Source organism: Strix uralensis, chromosome 24, assembly GCF_047716275.1.
Source record: "Strix uralensis isolate ZFMK-TIS-50842 chromosome 24, bStrUra1, whole genome shotgun sequence".
Classification (NCBI taxonomy): Eukaryota; Metazoa; Chordata; class Aves; order Strigiformes; family Strigidae; genus Strix; species Strix uralensis.
This window is the reverse complement of record NC_133995.1, coordinates 4627449-4639763: the sequence shown is the minus strand read 5'-3', so window position 1 is coordinate 4639763 and position 12315 is coordinate 4627449. Positions and strand designations below refer to the sequence as shown.

Here is a 12315-nt window from a genome sequence, read left to right as displayed (position 1 = left end):
AAGTCAAAAGCTTAAGGAAAACAAGACTCAACAGTTTTTACAAGGTCCACTAGCCCCAAAATAATGATAAAATATTTAAATCCTAGAATTATTTTGATGGGCTGATGCTAACGCTGTGTATCAGCAGCACCATTGTTCCCAGCTCCACGATGGCTCTCAGCAGGGTGAAGGATCCAGCGTTGCAAAAAATCAGGTGTTGACCAAATGCCCTGATTTTACTGGGAGGTGAAATGCTTTTCTGCTCTTTTTATTGTTTATAGGGAATTACTGCTACGTCCTCCTTCACACAGATGGAAAAACAGTCACGGTCTTAAATGCTCTCCCAGCTCCATCCCTGGCTGAACCCTCGCCCTGTACAACTGGTGACCACCAGCCACTCTGGCTGTATTTCTCTCATCTGCCCCTACCCCAAGGCTGGATTTTTTTCCCCGAAAGCAGCTCAGCAGCAGGAGCTCAGCCTGAAACGAGAGCGTACAGCAGCCACGGCACCTGGGCAGGAGGTTATTTTTAATCTGATTCTTAACTACATCTGATGCTTGTGATTAAATAAAGCACTAAACTCTCTGTAGGGTTCTGCGTAGGGAGTTCAGAGCTGCCCAGTTCTCTGCGGTGTCTCTCCCACTGCCATCTGCCGGTCACCGTTTACCAGGGCTGGCGGTGACCGTGACCTAAAAAAACCCCGCAGGCAGCTGGTTTCCTGTACGAGAGCTGGTGCTGCTGGGCTCCTGCTGTAGGATTTCAGGGAGAAGGGAAAGGCAGAGCTGCAGGGCAGCCTTGCCAGGCAAAGCAGGGGCAGAAGGATGGGGAAAAGCAAAAAGCAAAGGTCCGATCCCAGCACCACTCCCGTGCTGCGAGTTCACACCCCGCGAGGCCCTTTCCCCGTGTGCTGCTCGCAGCTGGGTGACGTCCTACAGTGAAAATGCTGCAGAAACACGGCTTCTGGGGACACATGCTTGTATTTAACTTCTTTCTTTACTGCAAAGATGAAAAAGTATGTGTTTGGGGGTGAGAGAGGCTCACTGCTGGGCCTCTAAAAAGAGGGAACCAGAAGCGCCCCAGCCCCAGTTTTGATCTTTTTTTTTTCTCCGAGCTCTCTTGCTCTTGCTTTCCTTGCCCAAAAATTCCTAGTGGGGACATATTTTTGCTTTGCACTAAGCTGGGCGCTCGGGGAATATTCCCTACGTCATCCTCAATCTCCTCCTGGCTGCTGCTTTTACACCGGATTAAAAACATTAAATTGCAACCTTGCAAAATCCGGCACCCGGATGCTTTTTGGAAAGCAAAAAAACCCTTCAGCACCCCCAGAACCCACGTTGTCTTTCAGCAATTCTACCTAAGCACACAATCAAGAACATTTTACAGATAGAATAAGCAGGCCCCCGGCCTCCAGATCCCCCAGCGAGACACTGCACGCCCCACAACAGACTTTCACAACAGGATTTATTCAGTGCATGCTCTGGGGATGAACGGGACACAACATCATGGGGGAGGACACGAATATTGGCCTTCAGGACATTCTCCAACTCATCTCTTTAAGAAATCAAAGGATGTGACAACCAGAGAAGGGACTGTATCTCCTAGTCCCTTCCATCGGTCTGCAAAGCTTGAGCCATATTTAACACACCTTACTGGGAATCCTCAGGTGAAGGGAGCGGAGACATGGGGGAGTAAAACACACAGTGTCCCAGACAATGAAAGCGGTCCTGTAACAACTCCTGGAACCACCGGTAACCTCCAACATCATTCACTTGACTCTCTTGAGCTCAAATTGTACCAGCACACGTGATGACTAGTTTCTCCTGGACCAGGTTCCACCACACACAAAATATATGTCAACTGGGATCTGTATCTAAATTCAAATACACTTCAGTTATGCAAAGAAGGAAGCCATGCAGAAGAAAGCCGTACAGAGGAGTCGGTAACTCCTCTTTAGCACTGAAGGTTTTTCTTCTGTGCTTGCACACAGGTGCAGGCACACGCGTAAAATAACGTCATGGCAATGGACTAACTGTGGGATGGGTACATGCGGCAGAGAGCAGAAGAGAGGAAGGAGACAAGGGTTGCAGAGGTGTGAGGAGAAAGGAGTACATCTGGGTAGTAGCTACCAGAACCAGGAAGGAAACAGAAAACCTCTCCTGTGGAACAACAAAAAAAAGCCACTCTTTTTAGACAAGGTGGGGGAAGAGATGAAACTTCTCCAAAATTGAGACAGACAGACACATCAGGAGGGGAAAAGAGCATTTTTGTTGGAAACTCATCCTGACAAACACCAAATCCAACCACCATGTCTCATGGCCACTCGCGTTTCCAAGTCATTCTGCTTTCCCTGGGGACACGGTGCGGCGGAGCCTGCCAGCCACACAGGTGGGTGGGACAGCTCATCACTTCCAGTTTGGAAACGGACCAGAAGCCCAGGCTGGCTGGGAAGAAAGGAGAAGGGTCCAAGGTCACCAGCATTATGGCAGACACCCTCCTGCCCTTGGGTCTCCTCAGGAAGGGGACCAAGTTCCCATGGGACTGCCAGCTGCCCTTGGCTCGCCGGGGCTGGAGCAGATGAGGCAGGGTAAGAAGAGAGCGTGTCAACCGGAATTGTCTGTGGTGTCTCCCAAGCCTACCAGGGTTGTGGAACAACCAATGCTGAAGAAAGCCTTGGTGACTGGTGCAGGGACAGCTGGGAAAGACCATTCAAAGCAGAAGGCCCACCAGGATGACACTGGGTAGGAGGAAGAGTGAAAGCCCCAAGCAGGTACCGGGGGCTCCATCCGTGGGCTGATCCATGCTTGTCTGGTCTGAGTTTGTCTCCAGTTCTTCAGTGTCCAAGGCACCTGCTGGCAGAAGAGAAGAAAACCCAGAGTTAAGGGGGAAGACCGGGACAAAAGAGAAACTCCCGCTCATGCAGGTCCATCAGTGACGTGCACCAAGGCACCGCGAGGTGCGAGGCAGCAGCGTACCGATCCAGCGAAGGCGTGACACGGCGGTGGGTTAGTGGGGAGCAGGCTGTAAACAGAACCATGCTGCACAAACGAGACATCCAACCTTTCAGCGTTAGAGGAAAGAGTGAGGAAAAGGATTGGTGCCACACACGAGAGGAGGATCCAGAGGACCAGTCTGATACTGGTTCCTCCCAAGCGCTCTCCATGCTGCTTGGGGATCACTGAACGTCTGTGTCTCCATGCCAGGATGGACTCCACAATTACCTTACCTGAGAGGGAGGTCTGGAAAGCAGGGCTCTGCCCTTTTTTTTCTCTGGAAGATGATGTTAAGCGCAAGAAGGTAGGCTCTTCAGGGCTGAAAACCACTGACTTTGAAGGGGTTATGACCTCAGCTTTATTGAAAACTAACTTGATCTCTGGAACAATTTGGCTGAGGGATGGAGGTGGACTGGAAAAGGCTGATTTCTCTTTCCTGTCCTCTTTCACATCTTTCTTTATTTCTGGGACTGATTTGGGGCTGAAGGCTGTGCCCATGCTTTCTAGTAAGGCCGGATCCTCTGTAGTTAAGGGGCTAACAGGCTCTCCAGTGTCTACCTCTACTTCTGGAGATACTTTATAATCCAGGTCTAACGTGGGCTCAAAGGAAAGAGTTAACGCAGTTGCCTCAGTAGGATTGAGTGTTTCTGTTTCAGTGGGTTCTGGCTTTGTGGTTGTGGAAGTTTTCGCTTGTGTCTTGGCTGTTGTGGTAAGCGCTGGTGGTGTTGTGGTGAGTTTTGGCTTTGCTGATGTCGTAGTGGCAGGTGTTGGCTTGGCTGTAGTGGTGGTAGATGTTGGTGTGGTGGTTGTTGGCTTGGCTCTAGCAGGCTTTGGCTTAGCCACAGTTGTGGTGGGTTTTGGTGTGGTGGGTGCTGGCTTGGCTGAAGTGGTGCTTGTGGTGGGCTTTGGTTTGGTTGTAGTGGTGGTCGTGGTGGACTTTGGTGTGGTGGGCACTGGCTTGGTTGTAGGGGTGGTTGTGGTGGATGTTGACTTGGTCGTAGTGGTAGTTGTGGTGGGTTTTGGTGTGGTGGGTGATGGTTTGGTTGTAGTGGGTTTTGGTGTGGTGGGTGTTGGCTTGACGGTAGTGGTGGTTATGGTGGGCTTTGGTGTGGTGGGTGTTGGCTTAGCGGTAGTGGTGGTTGTGGTGGGTTTTGGTTTGGTGGGTGTTGGTTTAGTCGTAGTTGTGGTTGTGGTGGGCTTTGGCGTGGTGGTTGTGGTGGGTTTTGGCGTGGTGGTTGTGGTGGGCTTTGGCGTGGTGGGTGTTCGCTTAGTGGTAGTGGTGGTTGTGGTGGGTTTTGGTGTGGTGGGTGTTGGTTTAGTCGTAGTTGTGGTTGTGGTGGGCTTTGGTGTGGTGGGTGTTGGTTTAGTCGTAGTTGTGGTTGTGGTGGGTTTTGGTGTGGTGGGTGTTGGTTTAGTCGTAGTGGTGGTTGTGGTGGGTTTTGGTGTGGTGGTTGTTAGCATGGTGGGCTTTGGCTGGGCAGTAGTGGTGGCAGGTGCTGGCATGGTGGGTTTTGGTTTGGCCATGGCTGTGGTGGCTGCTGGTGCTGCAGGTTCTAGCTTGGCTGGGGTTGTCAGTGGGAGGGCGGTGGCAGGTTTTGGCTTGGCTGTCGTTGGGATGGGTGCTAGTGTTGCGGGTTTTGGCTTGGTTGTGGTTGGGAGCATGGTTGTGGGTTTTGGCTTGGCTGTGGTGAGTGTAGTTGTGGGTGGTTTGGCTGTGGTTGTGCTTGGGAGCACAGTTGTGGGTTTTGGCTTGGTTGTGATTGGGAGTGTGGTTTTGGGTGGTGGCTTGGCCGTGGTTGGAAGTGTGGTTGTGGGTTCTGGTTTGGCTGTGGTGGGCACTGGTGTTGTGGGTTCTGGTTTGGCTGTGGCTGTGGTGGGCACTGGTGTTGTGGGTTCTGGTTTGGCTGTGGTGGGCACTGGTGTTGTGGGTGCTGGTTTGGCTGTGGTGGGCACTGGTGTTGTGGGTGCTGGTTTGGCTGTGGCTGTGGTGGGCACTGGTGTTGTGGGTGCTGGTTTGGCTGTGGCGGGCACTGGTGTTGTGGGTGCTGGTTTGGCTGTGGCTGTGGTGGGCACTGGTGTTGTGGGTGCTGGTTTGGCTGTGGTGGGGACTCGTGTTGTGGGTGCTGGTTTGGCTGTGGTTGTGGGTTTTGGCATGGCTGTGGTTGGGGTGGATGGGCTTGCCTTTGTTGTCACAGGGGCTGGAGTGGTCTCTTCTACAGTGGGTTCTGGTAAGAGACGAAAAGGGCCACGGGTTAGGGCTGGGCTCAGCTGACCTCAGTGGATCCCCTGCACCAAGCGGGGCCACTAGCAATCAGCCGGGGCGGGGAAGCAACAGCTGACCCCTCTCAGGTCACTCCGGGCCATCCCCCGCTCCGGGGTTCCCAACCTGGAGACATCTTGTCTCCCTCACACAACCTCCTGCCTCAGGACCGGGGCAGCCATTGCTGGCTCAGGGGGTACGAGGTCCTTGTCTGCTCCTCCTTGAGGCAGCTGACCTGCCGTAGGCGCTGCCATTGCACCTGATGTCTCATGGTCCAGACCTGGAGCTGCTGGGCCAGGGCTTCCCAAAGCTCCAGGAGGGATCAGAGCTTGGACCCCACCACAGGGGTCTGAGCCCCAAGAGCCTGTCAAGGGACACGTACAACTTCACTTACCACACAGGGAGTTGACACAGACTCTGTCCTCAGGACACTGCGAGCATGAGGGTCCTTCCTTGTACGGCTTTCGGCCTTTCATATTACCCCTGGAAGCAGAAGACACCAAGAAAAAGAGGCATTAAGAGAGGGGGAAACACCCATCCCAAAGAAGTGGTCTGATTCAACTGGAATATCCCAGCCAAGACAAAACTCAGGATTAATGTAAAAAAACAGATCTTGGTCTCCTGCCACAGACTGTCAGTGCCGTTTACTCGATGGCCTGACCCCGAGGCTGCTAAAACCAGGGGAGACAGCTCCACGGAGCAGATCCTTCAGCACCCCTCAGAACAGAGCAGTCGAATGGTATCTGCACACGTGATGTCGTCTCCCTTCTGCTCAAGACCCCTAAGAAGGTCTGCAGCGACCGGCCACCCTTGTTTGGCCTCACCAGCTCCAAGCAAGTGGTTCCTGAAGCTGGTCCCAGGGCGGGCACTCACCTCTCCTCCCACGTCCAACCCTTCCTGCTGGTGCAAACATGTTTCTCCACCCAGGCAACTGCTGCTGCCAGCGGGGAAGAACAAGGCGCAGAGCAGGGAGCTGCTGTTTGTACCCTCAGCTACTGGGAGCGTTGGCCGTGGGCAGCTCTTGGAGAGCAAGGAGGTCCTTCCCTGGGTCTGTGCCAGGAGCTGCACCAGACCTCAACAGTCGCAATCACGGGCGAGGATCACCAGACAACCCTTCCTTCCTTTGTGACCAACCCAAGATTAACAAAGACCGTTCTTGGACTTGCTTTGCTGTTATTTCTGAACAAGGCCAAATCCTGCTCTGCTATAGGAACCGAAGGAAGGACATTTCCAGCACAGAAACCCCACCAAGATGCACCAAGCCACGCGAGGCATGGGACTTACGGTGGGTAATAGTTGCAAACAAGCAGGTACATGTCTTCTGTTTCGATTCCGTCGATCTTCTCACAAAACTTTGCCCCACAGCCGATCTGATGCGTGCTTGCCCAGACCACCTAAGACAAAGACCAGGGGTGAAGGTGAGGTGAGTGGGGGAAGGCAGATGCCCTGTTGGCAGCCTGTCCCCTGGCCTTGAAAGCTGCTTTATCACCCCACCAATGTCCCCCCTCATCTCTTAGTGTGTGCCCCAGATCCCCACGTTGCTTTAGCATTCAGGATCCTGCCCCTTGTGTCTGGGCCACCTTCCCAACCTAGGGCTGCAGCTCACACATCCAAGTGCCAGAGTTTTCCTCCCACATAGTCCATCCAGGTAGAGCATCACCATCTCTGCTTTGGTCCTGGAACCCTCTGTACATCTGTCCTTGTATTTACCACCACCACCTCTGCTCCTCCTTCCCCACCCAAGCTGTGAAGAAACACTCAGACCTCATATCTCCACCTAAGACAAGCTGGCACCCAGCTCTACTGAGCAGCCAAACAGGGCTGCAGAGCTTGTTTAAGAAAGGTCTTCTCCAAAAGGCTGGTCATGCCTGGCACCATGCCCAGGTCCCCCTGTATCATTCTGATTCCTACCTGTTTCCTCACCCCTTTGTAGAGACTTTGGGAGGAGCTGGGGTTCTGGTACAGCTCCTTTCCCAAGACCCCCATCCCTACACCCCAGCAGCCTGGTACCTGGGTGTAGTGGCCACACATCTGTCCGGGGGCACACGTGGAAGTTGTCAAGTTGTAGTATTTCTCCTCCCCGTTCCAGTCTTCCACAGCAAATTCTAGGTCCAGGGTTGGGGCCATAGCAAAGAGGTTTTCCCCCCGTCGGCCCCTCTCCTTGTTGTGGTCCCAGATGCACTTCTCTGCGTAGGCTTGAGCAAAGGCCTCCAGCTCCGTGTCCCAGCTCTGAAAGGAGCTCGGCGTCAGCATACGGAGAGGGACACTGGGCTCTCTGACACACACAGGACACGTACCAAGGATCCTTGGGCTCTCTGGCCACAATTTCCCCATTCATGAGTATTCTAATCCCTACCCAACATAGTCCTCAGGAGATGGGATATCCACAGTCAGTCCCAGCACAACCCAAACTTTAGCTTATAGGTCAAACAGGGGAAGGTCAGGACATCAGCACAACTCTCACAACTTTGCCTGGAGCATCTCTAACATCATCATGGAGCATCCTCAACTCAGCGTGGAGAAACCATGAATTCAGACGGAGGAAGGGAGGAAACTGACCCCAGGTAATGCAGGAGGGGGCCTGGGGCCATCCCTCTTTGACCGGGGTTGGGATGGGAGGAGAGCAGGACACATCTCCCCTGGCAGCTGCACAGAGCCTGGGAGCACACGCTCCTGGGAAACATCATCTGCTCGCCTGGATCCGAGACGCGGCTGCCCGGCTGCCTGCCAAGAGCCCCCTCGGAGCGGCAGCAGCCCCACCGCCAGCTGAGCCCACCAGCCCGTGGTCCCCCGCTGGCCACATTGATATGCAGGAGGAGGAGGAGGAGAGGTTTTTTTGCAGGGAGGCATACAAGGAACCCTACACCGCAGCTGTTTGGACCGTCCTTGTACCATTTGATGGAGACAGCAGCTTTGCTTCTGCAGCGGGCTGGAAGGCAGCCCAGCAAACAGTGGGTCCTAAGGGGGGACCTTCCCGGATGGAGGCAGAGGGGGACAGAGCACGGCCCTGATGCAGGACATGTCCCCATGGGGTGTTGAGGGGATGCGGACGGGCCCCTGAGCAGCAGCACAAAGAGACCAGGGGGAAAGGACACCAAAATATCTGGATGGGGGCACAGATATTGACCTCTCACCGTGGCCCTGAGCCAGGCTGAGAGCAACGGCTGGAAACCCAGTTTGGGGAGCGCACGCTCCTCTTCCTCTGGCACGGAGCTGGGCTCCATAAACAGGGGACTCGCACCTGCAGGATTTGCCTCATTAAAAAAGAAAAGTGGCTTTAGGCTATGTATCCCCCCCATCGCCTAACTATTTCCACAGCAACCAGATCCATGTCCCAAACAGAAGCGCGGGGTGACCTCAGCCGGGCATGGTGCCACGGCAGCAGGTGAACTCGGAGGCGAAGACAGCTCATGCAAACGTCCCGGGAGGGAGGCGAGGACGGCGCTCTCATGGAAAACCTCTACCAAGAAATCGTCAGGGCTGCTGTAAGTTAAACATTTGTTGTGCTTCAAAAAAAAAAAAAAAAAAAAGCCTTTGGCACCAGACTGCGAGCGGGTCCTGTATGTTTAAGCAGAAACAAAGCGGCGCTGCGGAGGGGAGCATCTCAAAGCACACGATCTGCAATCAAAGCTTCAGCCAGGAGCAGCAGTCACTGGTTCAGAACTGCCACTGACTTAAGGACCCAAAGGGATTGTTCCCCTCAGGCTTTGGCTCCAAAGCCCTTATACTCTGAGTTTTCTGTGCCCTGCCCTGGTGGGTTCCGTGGGACCATGGTGCTTAGGGTTCTGGCTCTGTCCCCTCGGAGTCACTAGTCAGACCTCCTATGCCTGAATACAGCTTTTTGCTCCATTTGCTTGGTAAGCTCCCGTTTACCAGACCACAAAGTTTTAATTCAGCCTGGGCAACTTTTGGGCCAGGCAGGGAGGTCTCCTCTAAGTACACTGTGACCAAAAGACAAAAGTGCTCCAACTATCCATGATAAACAGTTGTCCTCCTCCTCCAGGCGTTTTGCAAACAGTGAGAAAAATCACATGTGGTACAAGATAAAACACGACAGCCAAATTTTAATCAAATCAAGGGTCCGAATAAGACAAAAAGCAGCACCAGTTCGAGAGCTCGTTTTTGCTCCCACTGCAGCCATGCATGATGGTGGGGCCCTGCCTCAGTTTCCCCAAGCAAAATGGGGGATCCCTCACCTCCAAGACAGCCATGCACAAGTCATGGTGAGGATTAGGAACACGATGGAAAGCCCAAACAACTGAATGACCTGGTTGTCATGTTCAAAGTTGAGGTTCCCTCCTATAGATAAAAGCCCATTGACCTGAAAAGGCAAATAAAATGCACCAGGCGATGCCCCACAGCAGGATTCCCCCTCCAGCCTGGGGCACCTGCTCATGGCAACATCCTTCCTGCCTTCTCTCCCCATCACAAGTTGCTCTGGTGGGCAGTCATGTGAGAGAGAGCTGCATTGCTCTCACACAGAGCATCAGGGGCCACGGATCACACTTCAGAACTTCCAGGAATGATCAAAGACAACTCTATAGGGGAAAGGAAACTCATCACTTTAGAGGCAATTTAGGGAACTTCTCCACTAACACCTAGTTGTGACCCTACACAAGAATTGCTCTGCCTCCCCTAAAGAAAACCTCGATCCCTCCTAGTATAAAGATCAAGGCTTGCGCTACAAAAACACCCTCTGACATTCCCCTGCACTAAAAGCCACTTACCATCTTCAGCATATCCATAGCAGGAGGAGACACCTGGGAGCGGTATTTATTGTGCCCATCCAAGATTATCTTCTTTTCTTCATCACTCAGGGACCAGCTCAGCTCCAGCGCTGTGAGCAACAGGAAAACAGGAGGAAGACCTGAGCTCAGCATCATGCAGCCAGCTTCTGCTCTTAGCAGCCCACGGCTCTGGCAGTCAGATTTAAAGCACCTCCCAAAAGCAAGGAACACCCAGCAGCTTGAAGATTGGGGAGGAAATGTATTTCTTTATTAGAGCAGAGTTTCGGAGCCACACGGTACACACCCATCTCACATTTCGGCCGTGATGGAGAAGCAGCAGCACGGCCGGTGCCAAGGAGTGTGCAGGGTCCACTCCCCGAGACAGACCCTGTGCCTGAACCGTAATCCCTGCATTGGTATTTTCATCCAAACCTCCGCTGCTCCAAACCTCAGACATCCCCTTAGCCCTCAGTTATGGGTCCCCTCTTCTACCTCCTGTCCCTTTTCTCCTCAACCATAACAATAATCCCATGGCAACTGGCAAAGCCCTGTTTTATACAACGGTCCTCCCCATCCTTGGAACGCAGCTGTGTCTAGAAACGAAGGCAACAAGATACAACTGCTGAGAACAATTTGCAGCGTCGTAACTCCCCGGGTGGGAGTCAGAGCCCCCCTCAGCCAGCCCCATGTCTGAGCACAGGCCGTGTTTGGGGGAAAGCAGTGGGCAGCTGGGAACAGCCCCCCAAGCGCTCCCCCAGCCTGCTGGTGGGGGTAAGCCAAGGGTTGATGCCCCTTCCCTATGCCATCAGGAGAAAACAGGGTATAGAGTTGAAATTGCCCTAAAAAAGGGGAGTTGAGAGTCTGTAGCTGCCTTCAGGGCTGGCTGGAGTAGCCAGACCATTAGCTCTGGAGGGACAGGCTGTGCTCCCTCCCCCCCAGGCAGACACCCACAGGGCCCAACATCAGGTGTCCTGAACCGAGCCTGTCTGGCAGAGACCCTCCGGCCTGCCTGCAGCCTCTTCCTCCCCATCTGCGATTGTGCAACCGCCCCGGCTCTGCTCCAGGAGCTGCCTTTGGGGATCGCAGGCTATTAGAAAGGATCAGCGGGTGGGCAGCTCTGGCTAGCAGAGCCAAGTTAATCACACGCTGTCGGCTCGGCCTCCCCCTCTCTCCTCCTGGCTCCCCAGGCAATGCTTTGCCATTTCTCCTTTTGCTTTGGACCACGCTGATCATTCCTCTTTCCCCAATAGTTCTCCTACTACCCCCCTCATCTCTTACCTCTGCATATTACCTTCTCTGTCATTAGGCCCAGGGTCTACTGTACTCTCAACAGTCCAACAATTTCTGCAAGCAGGGTCTGAGGCTAACATCTCAACTCCTCCAGCCGAACCAGAGGTTCCCCTTTATTGCTAAGGTGAACTTCAGGACTGCAGTCTCCGTCGAGGCAAACCTGTCTCCATGCTGAGACACCTCCAAAGCTCTGCTGCTGCATCTCCAGAGACCTGGAGGAACAACTAGAAAGGATCAACGCTGGCTCCAACTCCAGTCGGCTCACTGTGGCTTGGCTTACGAGGAACAAGGCAGAGCTGAGAAGACCCCAACACACCTACTGGGCTCTGCAAACGTGATGCAGAGATGAAGGGCCAAGCTCCAGGTAGCCCCTGGCACTACAGCATCCTAAGCCTCGCAGGAGATAGCGCAGCAACAAGGACTAAGGAAAATGGGACACACAGTGCTCGTGGGGAAGAGAAAACAGCCCTGGAGGAGTCACAACCAGGGCACGTGGCTCACGGGGAAACGTGAGTAAGAGCCGATGCATTCGGCGAGGTCAGGCGCAGCTGCTGGCAAAGGGGGTGCAGGGCTGTTTCTCAACTCCCCAACCTGCCCCGACGGCTCTTTCTGGAGCCAACGTCTGAAGCATCGAGCTTAACAGCGCAAGGCCCAAGCCCCACCCTGGAGCTGACAAGCTCGTGTCCAGCCGGCATTAGGTAAGCGCACAAGGAATGCGGCTTCGCTTCTGCTCCCTCAGGACCAGCCCAGCCACCCCCCCCCGGGAGCTGGGAGCCGCGTGCTGGCACCTGACGGGCTGGGAAGGGGCCGTTCGGGGCCAGTGGGCTCCACAAAGTCACAGCAGAACCACAAAGCCCGTTTTTTTTACTGACTCACGTCTTGAGGATCTTCAGTGCGGCTTCTCTGGTGTCTAACAAGGCTAATACAGTGTCTGGGTGGTGGCGGGATCTTTCTCTCCTCTGCTTGACTGTTTTTATGAACTCCAGAGGAGCTTATCATCTTCTACCCCTCAAGGTTTGGCTGAAATAAGCTGAATTGTGAAGGAAGGATGGAGACCGTTACTGGGAAG

General features: G+C 53.9%; 1 protein-coding gene across 1 annotated transcript; it reads right to left on the bottom strand.

The window, feature by feature from the left end:
* Positions 1-1426: 1426 nt before the first annotated feature.
* On the bottom strand, positions 1427-12259 carry PI16 (peptidase inhibitor 16). The gene is made up of 8 exons (XM_074893864.1): positions 12123-12259; positions 11235-11458; positions 9957-10066; positions 7240-7458; positions 6514-6623; positions 5624-5712; positions 3203-5194; positions 1427-2828 (listed from the first exon to the last, which is right to left on the bottom strand). Exons 2-8 carry the CDS (start codon positions 11257-11259, stop codon positions 2686-2688), a joined length of 2688 nt encoding a protein of 895 aa, XP_074749965.1. The 5' UTR covers positions 11260-11458; positions 12123-12259; the 3' UTR covers positions 1427-2685.
* Positions 12260-12315: the final 56 nt, after the last annotated feature.